Source organism: Perissodus microlepis, chromosome 4, assembly GCF_051167445.1.
Source record: "Perissodus microlepis isolate ML-2025 ecotype Zambia chromosome 4, ASM5116744v1, whole genome shotgun sequence".
NCBI classification, from domain to species: domain Eukaryota; kingdom Metazoa; phylum Chordata; class Actinopteri; order Cichliformes; family Cichlidae; genus Perissodus; species Perissodus microlepis.
This window is the reverse complement of record NC_140464.1, coordinates 1660280-1678252: the sequence shown is the minus strand read 5'-3', so window position 1 is coordinate 1678252 and position 17973 is coordinate 1660280. Positions and strand designations below refer to the sequence as shown.

General features: G+C 45.0%; 1 protein-coding gene across 8 annotated transcripts; it reads right to left on the bottom strand.

Annotated features, from left to right (window-relative positions):
- Positions 1 to 68: 68 nt before the first annotated feature.
- On the bottom strand, positions 69 to 16549 carry lat (linker for activation of T cells). 8 transcript variants are annotated; one of them, XM_084925003.1, is made up of 14 exons: positions 15959 to 16549; positions 9676 to 9785; positions 9419 to 9452; positions 9308 to 9336; positions 9054 to 9107; positions 8070 to 8142; positions 7891 to 7934; positions 3090 to 3116; positions 2217 to 2253; positions 2047 to 2126; positions 1937 to 1960; positions 1669 to 1716; positions 1382 to 1452; positions 69 to 1306 (listed from the first exon to the last, which is right to left on the bottom strand). In XM_084925003.1, exons 2-14 carry the CDS (start codon positions 9776 to 9778, stop codon positions 1286 to 1288), a joined length of 645 nt encoding a protein of 214 aa, XP_084781129.1. In that variant the 5' UTR covers positions 9779 to 9785; positions 15959 to 16549; the 3' UTR covers positions 69 to 1285. The 8 variants fall into 8 exon arrangements, 7 of the variants coding, with proteins under 7 accessions (XP_084781129.1, XP_084781128.1, XP_084781125.1 ...); XM_084925002.1 differs by having other exon boundaries at positions 1669 to 1719; positions 15959 to 16547; XM_084924999.1 differs by having other exon boundaries at positions 1597 to 1716; positions 15959 to 16545.
- Positions 16550 to 17973: the final 1424 nt, after the last annotated feature.

The following is a 17973-nucleotide window of genomic DNA, read 5'->3' as shown; positions in this document are numbered from 1 at the left end:
GTTCTGTCTCCGTGAAGAGTTTGATTCACTGTAACCTCCAGCTGGGCGCAGATAGAGTCAGATACAGATTCAGGTTTTCTTTAAAACATTTAATTTGTAGTTCTTTAAAAAAACATTTGTTGTTCTCGCACTCAGGTTTTTACAGGCCCAGAGATGACAGCAAACAGCAACTGCACATAAATACATGAAAAACACTGGATGGATGAGAACGTTCTCAGGAGGTGTCATCAAAGTAAAGCTCAAACATGTCGCCCCTCATGACGCGAGGCGTGTGAAAGGAAGAGTTAACCAATGAAATAAAACCTAACGTATTTAAGTCAAATATTTAAAAAAGAGAAAAACCTGTGAGTCAGAGTCACTGGAGAGAAACTGATCTGACGCCTCCTCGCACTGCTGGATTTGTCGCTGCTACAAAAGCGAATAACAGGATCCTAATTTAGTGTTCCCACCTTCATGACTTATAAATACTCTATGGTGTCTCTATGGTGACGCTCGGGGAAACCTGCACGGCGACCAGCCGCCACACAACCAAACACTGACTTCCTGTTCCGGTTCCAGCCTGTAGGGGGAGCAGGTTTGAAAATGGGACGGCAGTCTACCCACTAAGGAGGAAACGAAATCTGACTGCCAGTTATTACTTTAATTTATTTAAATAAGGTGACGGCAGAGATCGGCTGGCGTGAGGCCGTCTGCGGTCGCTGTGACGGGCTGGCGTGATGATCGGACTCGTCTGCCGCAGGAACGCTCGGCTGGTTGTATTCTGGTTTTATTGCTCTACAAAATTGCCGAGTGTGTAATTTTGCAGTTTTTGTTTCAGAGCAGTGACGTTTGGGCCGGATACACCACACAAACACAAATCCTCACCGTAAACAGATTACATGTCATTTCCGGTCGCGCCGCTCCAGGTTCCCGAGTGTAACTGCAGCGTAAAGGTCCAAAAACACTCCAGCAGATATTTACACAAAACCAAAGAAGCAAAACTTGACTTCCTGTTTGGACCGAGGACGCCGCTGGAACAGGATGGATTCCTCCAGAGCACGACTGGCATTTACCTGGTTTCCAGGTATCTGATGGCCAAAGTGGAAGTTTCAAATGTGCAGTTTTACACCTCCGTCAGTCTGATCACACTGACACTGCTGAGCCTGCAGGAAGTGGGGAGGAAGGTGTTTCAGGTCTTCATCTCAGTTTCTTTTCTCAGTCGTTCAGCTTTAACAACAAAAAAAATAACAAAAAAACTCTGTGGTCGGACGTCGTTGTGGAGGAAGGTGAACGCTCGATGTGGTCGTCAGTGGTTGACTAGTCCCATCTGAAAAGAAGAAGACAGCAACTGAGCCGACGTCTCCAACGAGAAGCTGAATGTTGGCGAGTCGCTTCGACTTACAGGTTGGTTGACGTAGTTGGACTCCTCGTACTCGTCTTCGCTGCTCTGAGCGGATGAACCTGGAGTGGACCCTGAAGAAAAGACAAACATCCGACCTTTTATAACCACGTGTGCTTAAAAAACCAAAACATTCAGTGAGTTATTCTGTCACAGAGGAGGATTATCAAGGAAGCTTATTGGCTGATGACTTGTCAATCAAAAGAAGACAACTTTACTTTGATATGTCGCACGACGGGGGAAGGTACCGGACAGTTGGAGCATAGCGTCAGGTGCACAGTGCAATATACCTATTGGTGCCACGTTCTCATAGGGTTTGTCGTCGTCGTCGTCGTCGTCTTCTGAGCAGAGAACAGAGGAGGCGATGCAGCGTGATTAAAAATGAATTCTGACTTCTGTGTTTGAACAGCTGCTTGTTTTGGCGTGAGGACGTTCAGACATTTTAAAACTTGTCATACTTTCCTGTTTTGTTTTCGTTTTAAATAAAAGGAAAAGAAACGTTTGAAACGCGTTGAAGCTGAGATTCAACGTGGAAAACGAACAACTATGTTGCCTTACCATCGAGGTTCACGTAATTATGATCTGTGAAAGAGCACAAACAGCTGATGAGTCCACATTCTGTTGACTCCCCAACATCCGTGTTTTACGATGAAAGATCCAAACTGTACCTGAACTGGGCGTCGAGGCTCGGCTCTCGATGTCCGCAGGGACTCCTTTGCTCTCCTCCGGGTTGTCGGGTAACACCTCTCTGGGGAAACCACAGAAGAAGAGGAAGATCAGTTTAGAGCGTCATCACTGAGGTGCAAACACCAGCTGGAAGCTGCACGTGGAAACCTACATGTAATTATCATGATCGTCAACGTCCTTCTCAGGTTCTGTGGAAAAACAAAAGTCAGCTAAACATCACGTTCCTGCACACTGACATCACAGGGTCAAAGGTCAGAGTTTTCTTCCTGAGTTCATCCCCACAAGCCCAAGAGTTAAATCTAACAAATCCCAGATTCTAATCCGAGTCTGCAGTCCAATCCCGGTCCAGACCAGCTCTCCCAGTCCAAAGAGCTTAACCAGTCCACTACAACCATAACCAGGTTAAAGAGGTCCAATATTAAATCCCAGGTCCAGTTTAACTAATCTCAAAGTTAAATAAATCCTAACATCTCGGAGTTAAACCTATTAAATCCAGTCTAACAGTTTCCACAAGTCTCACTGATAAATCGCTTTTGGAGGCCGAGAAGCTTCAGCTCTTGGAAGTCAACACCAACAAGACAAAGTCGTGAAAGTCAGTCACTAGTTTTTGTTTTTCACACAGAAATGTCACAATATTGAGATTAAAAGTAGATCTTCATCTCCCAGCTGCTTCCTTTAGAGGTCACCGCAGCGGATCATCTACCTCCACCTCCTCCAACCAACTTATCAGATCAGATGTCAGTTCTGAACTGTGGGAGCCTGAGAGGTGAAACATCTTCACGAAACTCCTCTGAGCTGTTCCTCTGAACAAGCAACAAGCCGGTGTACTCCTGGCATGAAGTCTAATCATGTGGCTCATCAAAAATGAGACTCTTTTTAATCCAAAACGGCTCAGATGGGTCTGATCCTCTGGACCACAGCTCTGTCTGTGCATCTGATGATCTGAGCTTCATCTGACTGATGCTGGGCTCACTGTGCAAATGCAAATGGGTCTGATTGCAAAAAGAGGAGGGTGTACCCGTACCTGGATTCTCATAACTCGGGTTGCTCTCTGTAGGACAGAAATTCAATTCAATTCAATTCAATTCAATTCAATTTTATTTATATAGCGCCAAATCACAACAAAAGTCGCCTCAAGGCGCTTCATAGATACAGAGAAAAACCCAACAATCATATGACCCCCTATGAGCAAGCACTTTGGCGACAGTGGGAAGGAAAAACTCCCTTTTAACAGGAAGAAACTTCCGGCAGAACCAGGCTCAGGGAGGGGCGGGGCCATCTGCTGTGATTGGTTGGGGTGAGAGAAGGAAGACAGGATAAAAGACATGCTGTGGAAGAGAGACAGAGGTTAATAACAGATATGATTCAATGCAGAGAGGTCTATTAATACATAGTGAGTGAGAAAGGTGACTGGAAAGGAAAAACTCAATGCATCATGGGAATCCCCCGGCAGCCTACGTCTATTGCAGCATAACTAAGGGAGGATTCAGGGTCACCTGGTCCAGCCCTAACTATATGCTTTAGCAAAAAGGAAAGTTTTAAGCCTAATCTTAAAAGTAGAGATAGTGTCTGTCTCCTGAATCCAAACTGGAAGCTGGTTCCACAGAAGAGGGGCCTGAAAACTGAAGGCTCTGCCTCCCATTCTACTTTAAATACTCTAGGAACAACAAGTAGGCCTGCAGAGCGAGAGCGAAGTGCTCTAATAGGGTGATATGGTACTACAAGGTCATTAAGATAAGATGGGGCCTGATTATTTAAGACCTTGTATATGAGGAGCAGGATTTTGAATTCAATTCTGGACTTAACAGGAAGCCAATGAAGGGAAGCCAAAACAGGAGAAATATGCTCTCTCTTTCTAGTCCCTGTCAGTACTCTTGCTGCAGCATTTTGCATTAGCTGAAGGCTTTTCAGTGAGTTTTTTGGACATCCTGATAATAATGAATTACAGTAGTCCAGCCTGGAAGTAATAAATGCATGAACTAGTTTTTCAGCGTCACTCTGAGACAGGATATTTCTAATTTTAGAGATGTTGCGCAAATGGAAGAAAGCAGTCTTACATATTTGTTTAATATGTGCGTTGAAGGACATGTCCTGGTCAAAAATGACTCCAAGGTTCCTCACAGCGTTACTGGAGGCCAAGGTAATGCCATCCAGAGTATGAATCTGCTTAGATACCATATTTCTAAGATTTTCAGGGCCGAGTACAATAACCTCAGTTTGATCTGAATTAAGAAGCAGAAAGTTATCGGCCATCCAGGTCTTTATGTCTTTAAGACATTCCTGCAGTTTAACTCATTGGTGTGTGTTATCTGGCTTCATGGACAGATAGAGCTGGGTGTCATCGGCATAGCAGTGAAAATGTATGCTATGTCTTCTAATGATGCTGCCTAAGGGAAGCATGTATAATGTAAACAGAATTGGTCCTAGCACTGAACCCTGTGGAACTCCATAATTAACCTCAGTGTGTGAAGAGGACTCTCCATTTACATGCACAAATTGGAGTCTATTAGATAGATATGATACAAACCACTGCAGTGCAGTACCTGTAATACCTATAGCATGTTCTAATCGCTCTAATAGGATATTATGGTCAACAGTATCGAACGCTGCACTGAGGTCTAGCAGGACAAGCACAGAGATGAGTCCACTGTCAGAGGCCATAAGAAGATCATTTGTAACCTTCACTAAAGCTGTTTCTGTGCTGTGATGAGCTCTGAAACCTGACTGAAACTCTTCAAATAAACCATTCCTCTGCAGATGATCTGTTAGCTGTTTGACAACTACTCTTTCAAGGATTTTTGATATGAAAGGAAGGTTGGAGATTGGCCTATAATTAGCTAAGACTGCTGGGTCTAGAGATGGCTTTTTGAGTAAAGGTTTAACTACAGCCAGCTTGAAGGCCTGTGGTACATAGCCGATTATTAGAGATAGGTTGATCATATTTAAGATCGAAGAATTAATCAATGGCAGGACTTCTTTGAGCAGTTTTGTAGGAATGGGGTCTAAAAGACACGTTGATAGTTTGGAGGAAGTAATTATTGAAGTTAACTCAGAAAGATCAATTGGAGAAAAAGAGTCTAACTTAACATCAATGGTACTAAGAGTAGCTGTAGATAATATTACATCTGTGGGATGATTACTGGTCATTTTTTCTCTAATGATAAAAATTTTATTTGTGAAGAAGTTCATGAAGTCATTACTAGTTAACGTTAAAGGGATGGTTGGCTCAACAGAGCTCTGACTCTTTGTCAGCCTGGCTACAGAGCTGAAGAGAAACCTGGGGTTGTTCTTATTTTCTTCAATCAGTGATGAATAGTAAGATGTTCTGGCTTTGCGGAGGGCTTTCTTATAAAGCAGCAAACTATTTCTCCAGGCTAAATGATGATCCTCTAAATTTGTGACACGCCATTTCCTCTCCAGATTACGAGTCATCTGCTTTAGGGTACGTGTTTGAGAATTATACCACGGAGTCAGGTACTTCTGATTAGAGACCTTAGTTTTCACTGGAGCTACAGTATCCAGAGTCGTACGTAGTGAGGAGGTGAAATTATTAACAAGATAATCGACCTCTGTTGGGGTAGCGTTCAGATAGCTGCTCTGCTCTGTGTTGGTACAGGGCATTGAAGATGATAACAGTGGGTGGATTATATTCTTAAACTTAGTTACAGCGCTTTCAGAAAGACATCTACTTTGATAAAATCTACTCTCCACCGCTGTGTAATCAATTATTGTAAATGTAAATGTTATCAGGAAATGATCAGACAGGAGAGGGTTTTCAGGAAACACTGTTAAATGTTCAGTTTCTATGTCATATGTTAAAACAAGATCTAGAGTGTGATTAAAGTGGTGGGTGGGTTCTTTTACATTTTGAGAGAAGCCGATTGAGTCTAATAACAGACTAAATGCCATGTTGAGGCTGTCATTTTTAGCATCTACATGGATGTTAAAATCACCCACAATAATTATTTTATTTGAGCTCAGAACTAAATTAGATATAAAGTCTGAGAAATCAGACAGAAACTCTGTGTAAGGCCCAGGTGGACGATAGATGATAACAAGTAAGACTGGTTTCTGAGTTTCACAGCTGGGGTGGACGAGGCTAAGCATCAGGCTTTCAAATGAATTAAAGTCTGTCTTGGTCTTTCATTAATTAATAGGCTGGTGTGAAAAATTGCTGCCACACCTCCCCCTCGGCCTGTGCTTCGAGGTTTCTGGTAGTTAGAATGACTCGGGGGTGTTGATTCATTTAAACTAACATAATCATCCTGCTGCAACCAGGTTTCTGTAAGGCAGAGTAAATCGATTTGTTGATCAATTATTAAGTCATGTACTAACAGAGACTTGGAGGAGAGAGACCTAACCACATTTCACTGTTTTACTCTTTGGTTCAGATGTGGATACTGTATTGTTCTTTCTTTGTAATTGTTTATGTTTAAGTTGTTTGTTGCTGGTTTTTAGTTTGTTTTTTGTCTTTTTGGAAGCTGACACAGTCTCTATGGAGATGGGTTTTTGGGGGGGGTAGCAGGAGGAGAGAAGCTGCAGAGAGGCGTGTAAGACTGCAACTCTGCTTCCTGGTCCCAACTCTGGATAGTCATATTTTGGGGGGTTTAATAAATTTGTCCATATTTCTAGAAATGAGAGCTGCTCCATCCAAAGTGGGATGGATGCCGTCTCTCCTAACAAGACCAGGTTTCCTCCAGAAGGTTTGCCAATTATCTATGAAGCCCACATCGTTTCTGGGACACCACTCAGACAGCCAGCAATTTAAGGAGAACATGCGGCTAAACATGTCACTCCTGGTCTGATTGGGGAGGGGACCAGAGAAAACTACAGAGTCCCACATTATTTTAGCAAAGTTGCACATCGATTCAATATTGATTTTAGTGACCTCCGATTGGCGTAACCGGGAGTCATTACTGCCGACGTGAATTATGATTTTACTGAATTTACGTTTACCCTTAGCCAGCAGTTTTAAATTTCCTTCAATGTCGCCTGCTCTGGCCCCTGGAAGACAATTGACTATGGTTGCCGGTGTCTCTAGCTTCACATGTCTGAGAACAGAATCACCAATTACCAGAGTTTGACCCCCGGCGGGTGTGTCACCGAGTGGGGGAAAACGGTTAGACACATGAACAGGTTGGTGGTGTACCTGGGGCTTCTGTTTAAGACTATGCTTCCTCCTCACCGTCACCCAGCCGCCCTCTTTCCCCAGCTGCTTGGGGTCTGCCAGGGAACAGCTAGCGGGGCCTACGCTATCTTCGGCTGCACCAGCTACAGGGGCCTGGCTAGCTACGGGTGAATGAAGGGTGCGAAGCAGAGTCTCCAATTCAGTAATCCTGGCCTCCAGAGCTGCAAATATGCTACATTTGTTACAGATATCATTACTGCTAAAGGAGGCCGAGGAGTAACTAAACATCTGACACAATGAGCAAGAAAGTGCAGGAGGGACAGGTGAAGTAGCCATGGTGCTAACGAGTCGGCTACGAGCTAAGCTAAGCTAGCGAAACAGTACAGAGACAGTGAGTGAATACTTTGGCTATAAATTAGGTAGTGAGTACACAGAAAGTGTGCTTCGGATGAAGCACGTGAAGATTATACTATGAAAGAAGAATGTATTTAAAAGTTGTTAATTAAATTGCTAAGCAAATAAGCTACTCAGAAACACCACTGTGTTTGAGCAGGAACAGGAAGTGATACTCTACCGCAGAGCGAGCGAACACCAAGTGACAGCACCACCAAGCGCCACAAATGGAGCAACAGGTTTGGGTAAGAAGGTAAAACAGAAAAATACAACTTAAATAATGCATTGTCCTTTCCGGGCTCACCAGTTTCTGTTGGGGTGTAAGGTCTGTGCTCAGGTTTGGTTGAACTGTGAAACACAAAAAAGAGATCTGTGCACATCACACAACGATTTCTAAAGCTCTGCACGCTCCCAGGAGAGCGTCTCCTGCTCGCCAACGTTCATCACCTGAACCAGGTGCGCTCATAACACAGAGGGACTTACAAAGGAAGCCGCAGGTGGGGGTCAGGTGGAGGGGTTGTAATGATGACGGGGTTCGGGGGTAGGGTCGGCTGGGCTGGAACACAGATCAGTGTTAGCTTCATCATCATCAGCATAGAGAGGTTTCTCAGCTCCGAGACATAAAGCACTCGTATCCGTTTTTAAGAGCAGTCGTCCATCCTCGGGGAGGGGACAACTTTAGTTTCTCCTAAAAGCTCAAAGTCACAGTTTCAGTTTTTATTATTTCGTTTACCTCCATAAAACCAAACCAGCAGATTACATCAGCTGGTTACACTTGTTTCCCCATCCTCGCTGACCTGCATTGGCTTCCCATCAAATACCGCATTGATTTTAAAATACTATTGCTTACCTTTAAAATGATAAATAACATTGCTCCCAGCTATCTTACTGAACCTCTCAGCTTGTACACTCCTAGCAGAGCACTGAGATCAACGGGCCAATTGCTCTCAGTGCAGCCTGGGTCTTGGCTGAAGGCCAGAGGTGATCATGCTTTTGCCATAGCTGCACCCAAACTCTGGAATAATCTTCCTACTGCTATTCACCGAATCAGTTCTATCTTTTAAATCGTGATTGAAACCCATTTATTCAATCTAGCCTTCCCTAGTTAGTGCCTGTATCCTGCAAATGTTCCCTTACGTAGTTTTAATCATTTTATTTTATTGCTGAATAATCTCTGTGTTTTGTATGTTACACTGCGCTGAGGCTAATTAGTGCTCTCCACCTGTTGGTATATTTAGACCCTGTTATTGTTCCTATCTCTAATTTATTGTATTGCTGTGAAGCACTTTGGTGTACCGCTGCTTTTTAAATGTGCTATACAAATAAAGTTGTATTGTATTAGTTATTTCATTTGAAATAATTTCTTTTACACACAGTGTTGATGTTAAATGTGACCACAGTTTGAAGGTACGCGCACAGAAAATCCGTGCACGTCGGACCAAAGCTCAGGCTGATTTCAAAGCTTACCAACGCTGATGCTGCCGCTCGCAAGGCTTCTGGAAGTTGGCATGGAGAGAGGAGCTTAAAGAGACGAGCAATAATGAGACCGATTATTTTGAAGTGTGAGTCACGCAAAGCTGCACAGAGTAAAAACACAGAGGTGCAAATGTGAAGGTGATGAGTGGCCGACATCACTTCGTATAACAGAGCAGAATCAACCACGTGTTCATGGACCGTTGGTTTGGTTTGAGCTGATGGTTGGACTGATGTTTCAGACTTACCTGGATGGATGACTCTGAATTCAGGTGATCTGAAGAAAAAAGAACATCATCGTTTTTAAGCTTTGACTCATCGATGAAAAGTTTCTCTGTGATGCAGACGGGAACACTTACGTGTACTCTTCTGAAGCTGTTTGTTGGATGGACCCTGATGGGCGAGAAAAGAAAGAGATTATAATGTGTCAGTAGCTCAAAGCAGAAATCTCAGAAGACGCTGTGCTGGACACGATGGGTGTGAAAGATCTGGTCTGAGTCAGAGATAAAAGGCGTTTCTGAAAACCACAGGGTGGTTTGTGCTCGAGTCAGGTCAGCCTGTGGTTAACAGCGGTTAGCCGCAGGTTGATACAGTGTCAACTGCAACTTTCACCCACGCAGTGGACCTTTGTTCCTGCAGTCCAAACAGATGACGGCCAGGAGGACGATGGAGACGAAGACGGCGGCCGACACGAGGAGAAGGAACCAGGAGAAGTCCATGGTTTATCTGAGAGGGAAAGGAGAAGATCGCAGGTAAGGTCTTAACCTCCGTCACTGCAGATAAGGACGACTGAGGTCGAGTAACTTCAGTTATTTAAAGCAGACTTTGATCAAACCTGGAACAAACAATCCTGAACTTTATCAGATGTGTTTGAGCCTAAAGTGATGTTCAGATTCTGAAGTTTACTTTCACTTTGTTATCAGTCATCAATCTGCACAGCAGGAAACCAAACAGCTTATTGTTGAACCTCCTCTGAGGTCTTCCTCCTGCAGCTCCATCGTCATCATCCCCCCTCCCTCCTCTGCACATGCTCAGACTATCTCAGCCTCTCTGACTCTGAGCCGTCCCCCTCACTCCCAGTGAACATCTGAACATCTGCTATCGATCTAATCAGTCAACAAATAAAAGGATATCCTGTTCACAGAAGCATTCACATCATCTGCTGCGTTGAGCAGTCCAGGCCGTGCCAGACTGAGTTAATTAGACATAATTAGCAAAGGCTGGATCGGATGAAAGCAATCTGATTGGTCAAGGCTCGTGGTGGCGACGATTGGCTGGGAATTGGTTTTTGCTTTAGTCAATAAAAACTTTAATCTTCATCATGATATATATAAATATATATAAATACACACACAGAGTCATGAGCTGGTCATGAGCTATATTGCATGGCGGCGGCAGCGTCATGGCGTGGGGGCATTTGTCAGGCTTTAGTTAGTGCAGTGGGAAAAATATAAATCCACTCTGAGTGAAAAACCTTTTCAGATCATGTTTTCACTGCTGTTTGTTACTCAAAAGGCTACAAGCTGAATCTCAGGAAACTGGGTGAAGACGAAGCAGCACGTTTTGATCCGGACTTTCTTTAAACCTGAAAGAAAGAAAATTCCCTCGAGTGAAGGATTCGCTGGCCGAGTGCTTTTATTCTGTTTGGATTAAGAGTAACTCGTAAACCTGTGTCAGGTCAGTGCTGACCCACCTGGGGTTATGGTTAGGGTTTGGACTAATCCACTCATTTCAACAGACGAGTGGGTTTTTTTCTTCAGTTTTTACAGGAGGACAAAATATTGGAGACTTTGTTTTACAGGCAGCGTCTTCTAGTTTGAGCCTGTTTATCTGCAGCGGGCGTCCGGTGGCCTGCAGAGCGCATGAGCTCTTGTTCTCTGCCGATGATTGTGTTTCACCATTTAATGCTAAAAAAGGAAGCAGGAAGTGTCCCACAAACGTGCACACACACATTCTGGTTAGAATAAAAAACAGAGTCTCAGCCGTGAAAAACGTGCTCCTCACAACAACAAGTCTTTAAACGTGAGCATGGAGGATTGTTACTGCGAGCCGTCTCTTCTCTGGAAGTTTGGTGTTTTTCATTCTGTGGTTTTTCTCGGCTTTTGAACACAACAACTGGAAACTTCCACCAATGAAGCTGCACAAACAAGTCAAATTTCCACTGGCTTCAAACACAAAACAAAAGCTTCAGTTTAATTCAGATTTTGAAGCTAAATGTTCAGAAGTCGTGCGATCAAAGCCGTCCTCCTCGGGTTCATAACGCCGACCCGAACTGCGCTGGATGAGACATAAAAACCAGAAACCTTTGTGGTCTGGCTGACAAACGGTTTCATGCTACATTTCTACATCACTGGAGGAAAAGTGCATGTGTGCAGAGCTGAGGGCTGCTGCACCCGCTCAACTCTGACTGTTACCTGCAGTAAGGTCAGAAAAAAGAAAGGAAAACCTGCAGAAGACATGAATCTGAAAAGTGATACCGATGCTTATGATGGGCCATATACATGTTACATCACATCACAAACACCAAATTCCTGCTGGAGCAACACCCTGGACCCAAACATCCACCCACAGACGTGAAGAAGCATCTTCATCCAGCACAAGTACAGACGGTGCGTCGGTGAGCCCGGACTCTGTGGGATCAGATGACCAAACTAAAGTCACATTTTGACATACTCAGGTCTCTACGTGTACTTCATGTAAATGATGTACCGTCATTTACATGAAGTACAGACGGCCACAGGAATCTGGCTAACATTAGCTAACATTAGCTAACATTAGCGGGCAGCCTCTGTCGCTCCACAACAAGTCACTGAAACTGAACAGAGAGCAGTTTCAGTGCCTTGTTGTGGAGCGACAGAGGCCGCCCGCTAACATTAGCTAACGTTAGCTAACGTTAGCGGGCGGCCTCTGTCGCTCCACAACAAGTCACTGAAACTGAACAGAGAGCAGTTTCAGTGACTTGTTGTGGAGTGACAGAGGCCGCCCGCTAACATTAGCTAACATTAGCTAACGTTAGCGGGCGGCCTCTGTCACTCCACAACAAGTGACTGAAACTGAACAGAGAGCAGTTTACGTTACTGAAGTTTGGTAGGGTTTGATTTTCTAAGGTGTCTGCAGGTCATTGACAGCAGGTTTTTTTTTGCACCAGCACATAATACAAAATACAGATTTTCACAAACTTGTCAGGAACGACCAGGAAAGCTCATCTCACATTATAATCTGACTCATTTTGTCACAACAAGTAAGTTTGAGTTTGACAAACGCTCATGTGCTCGTCTTCATCACACGAGGCTGTGAACACGAGGAAGCTGTTCAAATGAAACCAGCTGTCCTATTTTCTTAAATAACTGGTGGTTTTTACCTTCCTGAGTTATCACAAAGAACCGTGTGATGCTAATCTGCTCTCAGGGGTGCGTCACACAGGAAGGAAAACCATCCACCACGTGGTGCGACTGACTGGTACTGCTCGCTTTCTTTCCCCTGCAAACCCAAAAGTCTCCAGTAAACAAGGCCAGCCGGCTCCGAACGCTGGAAACACACTTCAGAGGAAACACGATGATGGAAACCCGACTCAGACGAACATCTCCGGCCTCGGCTTCGCAGCTTTTACTGCATCTCACAAACATCAATTCCGCACTGCAGCGAGGAAGGTCGCCATCTTGCAAATGTAGAGCCCGCCACAAAACCCCCCGAAAGGTTTTATTAAACTCTGTCAGCAAACAGAAGCTCGTCTAATAAGGTCACAGCTGTGCAAGGGAAACGAACTGACGGATAATAATCGGTTTTATCTGAGCTGCACATGTTTCTGAGCTAAAAATCAAATATCAGCAGTGAAAATCATGCACCACACCTCCAAGCTCAACATCAAACTCAGCTCATGAACGATTACATCCTTTCATATTATTACATCATCTTCCTAATGATGCTTTAAATCAGTTTCTTCAACTGCCATGAAATTAATCAAATATGTTTTGAAATCTTCAAAAGCAGGTTAGAAATCCGTCCAAAGGTGGATCTAAACCTAATCCCTGAAACCGCATCAGATCAAACCAAAGATAAAATTAGGTAATTGAATTAGGCTGAAACCAGTCTAAAACCAAGCCCAAAGCCACATCTGAAAGTCTAAAGTCACACAGACAGACAGACAAAAGAGACCTCCCGAATTCACAAAAGCTCTGCCGCGTCTTTCAAGATTCTGCCAAAACAAATTTGTTTAAAATGTATTTTTCTTCTAGTCCAAAATAACTTCAGTCAGAAACCAGTCAGTGTAAAGACCAGTCTGAAACTGGGTCTCAAATCACCTTTAATACAGAGTCTAAACCCAGTAGACACTGAGATGGTCCGAAGACACGAAACTAGGTCAGCTCAAAAGCAGTCAAAAAACCCCACGTCCAAGACCCAGTCCGAGCCCACGTTTGGAAATCAAACAAAAAATGGCTGAAAACCAGTCCTCAACCAGTTATAACCCATTATAACTAGTCTATAATAGTTATAACCATTCTATAACCCATTATGACAGTTTTAACTATCTATAACCAGTCCTCAACCAGTCTATAACCAGTTATTCAATTCAGTTCAGTTTTATTCATATAGCGCCAAATCACAACAAGAGTCACCTCAAGGCGCTTTATACTGTAAGGTATATAATAATATATATAATATATAGAATTATAATATATATAATATAATAATATATAATAATATATATAATCTATAATCAGTTCTAATCCATCTATAACCCATTTTAACCAGTGTATAATGATTGTAAGTATCTGTAATGGTTTATAACCAGGCTAAGTCTTTAGCACTAACTCATGAATCCTAATGATTCTTGAGTTTCTGAGATCTTTACGTGATCAGCAGGATTTTTTAACCCTAACATCCTCACATGTTAGTGAGGATGTCGCGTGCAGCAAAAATGAAAATGAGAGTTAGCACTCATATTTTCAAAGTGATATAGATATTTTTAATTTGTCAGAAAGTCCAAAAGCTCCAGACTAAAGCCAGACCAGGCCCAGCTCTGATGTGTGGAGTTGGACTGAAGACGCTGAGTCTGACTGAGTCAGGGGGATCCTGCGTTTCTCAACAGAAAGTAGAAAAACTAAAGTCAAGTAGAAACACTGTGCTGCAGGTTTTCTGGCATCATCAGGGTGAACTTCAGGAAGTCACATGTTCCAGTCTTCAGATAAAGTCCTGATAATCAGCTCCGTCAAACTGTCAGCGCGCTTCAATGTGCAGCTCAGACAGGATGCAAACAGGCTTTGAGCTGCAGCTGGAGGCTTACACACCAGCCTGCTGCTCATTTTAACTCCATCACTCCAACGTGTTGCTTATTTTACTCTCATTCACAACGCTCCAGCACCGCGTCATGAAGGCGCATCATAAATAAGCGTTGCTCACTCAGAACTCAAACAGCTACAGTTCTAAAAATATGAGATTAAAATAAGATTTTTTTTATGTAATCACTCTTGTGTGTTTGTTTTTATTGTTTGCTGTGAGTGAAGACAGCCATAAACACAAAGGTGTAAGAAAACCTGCCCTCCATGCGCACAACCACAGGGGAACTATTTTTTTGCTGTGCTCTACATTATGTGACAACTGAAAATAAGGTAGGAGGCGTTTTGGGGTTTCACCACGTAAAGAAAGCTGTTTCTCTGAAGTGAAACTGCAGATCTGCTCATGCATGAAGAACCTGCTGGCACCAGCGGCCTGTTCGGCCTGAACTCACAGCAAACCAGGTCACCTGACATCTGGCCCTGCAATGAGACGCCAAACACAGCCGAGCGGGGCTGTAAATGTGGCCCCGAGAAGACTCCCCGACCGCGACGCACAAAAACCTGAAAATTCAGCTTTTTCTTCTATTGTTTCACATTTCAGAGATCCTGGAGTCGCTGATACGCGCAGCGCTCTGTTTCCTGTGCAGGTAGCAGGTTATTTTAACCAGTTAGGCTCACCTGAGCCCACGCCGCCCATCAGCTAACCTGACTGGACCTCAGGCTAGTTTATATATGGACCCTTCTTATTCTCATCTTTGTTTTTTTAATTCTCAGATAAATATCAGAGAATTTCATGTAAAAGAGAACGAGCGAACTTCACCGCTGGTAACCAAGCAAAAGGTCAAAGGTGATGATGATGGAGGAACTTTTCTAGCAGCAGAGCTCTGATTGGGTCTCACACACAGATGCTGGAAATGACCTTTTGGTTCTCTGGGCTGTAAAACCTTCACCTTCAGCACGGGCGAACCATATACGGCCAAAACGAGCCCGCCGCTGAGTCGGCCTCAGTGTTCAGATCAGCAGACCGCACTCTGAAATCATCATCAGACGTCATTAGCAGCATTTCTTTGTAACGACGCACCTTTTGGTGAAATCTTAAAAGTTTAGACTTGTCGCTGTTTTAAAACCAGCCTGTTAATGAAATGTGCGAGCCTTTTATTGAGATGTGTGGCGTACAGCAGGATCCCGCCCCGCCCGATACAACCTGAAACTCTGTAAAAGAAAAGGAAGAATCTGAAGCGTCAGGTCACCGGTGTTCGTTCGGCATCCAAACGCTTCTTATCGAATTCTTGTCTGTTTGGAACGCCGACAGAAACAACCCGAAATGTTAAAACGTCTAAAGGCTCATTAAAATGTTTCTGAAAGTTTCGCTTTTCTGTGGCAAACAAAGACCGACCTCTCACAGCGGAGCTGGACTTGCGTTGAACAGGTACCATCTAACTGATGGATGGTACTATCCAACCAAAAGGCAGAATCCAGGCGGGGGAGGAACTTCAGGAGTGATTCCTGAGATCGAGTGCAATGAAACGAGCACGTCTATGAGAACGCAGGCCTGTCTCCTGCCCCGGGCCACGCTGACTAACAAAGACAGTTAATGGAGCCACAAAGTGACGGGAAACTCACCTACACCTGAGAACACGCGGCGGTGGCGGCAGAGGGAGCGACGGTGGAATGCTGGGCAGAGGATCGGAGACGTTTTGGGGCCTGCAGCTGCTCTCTGCTCCTCATGAGGCGACTACTGTAAGCAAACATCCGTCATGTCTGAGGACTTTTCTCCGTCTCTTTCACGCCCGTCTCTCCTCTCTGATGAGCTGATCCGGTGTCTGAGCGCCTCCGTCACTCCTCCGTCATCGCCGTACCCAATCACCTCCTGAGGGCCGATCTTCAGGTGTCCTCCTCTGAGAAGAAGACGGACCTCGGGTCTTTGCGAGGGGAGACTTTAGCGTCAGGCAAAGAGGAGCGATGGGGAGCGGCTGAGCTCCCAGCAGAGATCAGAAGTATGAAAGTTGTGCAGAGTCTGGTGAGTCAGCGCTGCTGCGGTGAGCGGCGTGCGTGGGCCGGACTAACTGCCCTCTCTCTCCGCGCTCCTCAGCTGCTGGTGGAAAGTGGAAACCGGAGGCCTGCAGCTCAGAGAGAGCAGAACAAAGTCTTTCACGCAAACACCTCCAACCAATCAGGAGGTGCGACTGCGACACCTCGGCGCATCTCCGGGTGTTAAAAGCTGCAGCGCTGCGTGAACGCTGCTGCAACCGTCTCAACATCCTCCCACCTACAAACAGGAAACCACAGCCTCTCCTCCTCACTCCCCTCACGCAGCCTCTGCTCTCCTTCTGCTCAGCGCTCGCGGAGCACAGAGGGGGGAACGAGAAACCCCGGCATCTCTCGGCGAGGGCGCCGGGGGCTTTTTCATTTCTCTGTGTGGGTCCGGTGTGTGACAGCGAGGCTGGGAGCGATCCCACCTCCATCAGAGCCACCAACCAGCTCAGAACACACCAGTAACACAACCACACCTGACCTTTGACCCTGCTTCACATCCTTACTGTCAAGGTGGCCCCTCAGACACACACACACACACACACACACACACACACACAGGCATAACAGAACTGAAACAGCAGCATGTCGGAAAACTAAACAATATTTCTGGGAAAAACACGTCGACTGAGCTGGAAACTCGACACATTAAAGTTTCAGAAAACGTGACGAAACTCGTTTATTCAAATGTTTCATCAAAATCATCGAAACTGAAACGAGCAGCAGCAAGAAGACGACCGTAGACGCAGGCCGAGCGACACCAAAACGAAAAGCCGGCGTTCGATTCAACGAGCTGCTGGAAACGTTTGTCCACGTCGACCCCGATGCGATCATGTCACTGAAACCACCGCTCGTCATCGTCCTGAGGCGATGACGAGGTCATTTTATTTTTAATGTTTGGTTCTGGTTATTGGTCCTCCCCTCAACCCCCAGCTGGTCATAGCAGATGGCCCCGCCCCTCCCTGAGCCTGGTTCTGTTGGAGGTTCCTTCCTGTTAAAAGGGAGTTTTTCCTTCCCACTGTCGCCAAAGTGCTGCTCACAGGGGGTTTTCTGTTGTCTTTGTATCATTGTAGGGTCTTACAGTATAAAGCTCCTTTATTAAATGACAGAACAGTTCTTGTCTTTACTACAGCAGCATTTCCTGTTCTTCTGCAGGGCCTTGATCACAGACGAGGAGATGTTTGGGTCACGCAGCTGGAAGCTTTCAGCAGAAACAATCACAAACTGAGATGTGTGGCTGGGCTCTGGGTTTCTCTGTGGGCTGTGATCGAAGAGTTTTCGGGGGGATTTGTCGTGTTTGTCACAGCTGATTGGACCTCTGCCTCATCTGTCCACGGACGGAAATCAGCCTCCAGCTCTCGTTTCTTACCGTCCCTGCACAATAAAGACTTCTAAAGCTTCACGAGCTGGCTGTGTTTCGGACACTGCCTGCAGCCTGGGCAGCAGCACGCTGTCAGCAGCAGGGAGGTAAATACGTTTTGACACATCTGCAGCCAACACAGGAGCTGTGAACGAGTCAGATGTGACTGAAGGGCCGACCCTCAGCTTTAGGGAACATCTGGATGATGTGGTCACTGAAGTTTCTGCTCCATCTCTGACCCGTT

What these genes read in the sequence shown, in the direction of transcription:
- lat (XM_084924998.1), bottom strand. Translation starts at nt 9,778, where the DNA reads ATGGACTTCTCCTGGTTCCTTCTCCTCGTGTCGGCCGCCGTCTTCGTC. An exon ending in CCGTCGTGCGACATATCAAA is followed by an intron (nt 1,453 to 1,596) that starts GTAAAGTTGTCT and finishes TCTTTTCTTCAG; the next exon opens with GGTCCACTCCAGGTTCATCC. An exon ending in CCAACTACGTCAACCAACCT is followed by an intron (nt 1,307 to 1,381) that starts GTAAGTCGAAGC and finishes TCTTCTTTTCAG; the next exon opens with ATGGGACTAGTCAACCACTG.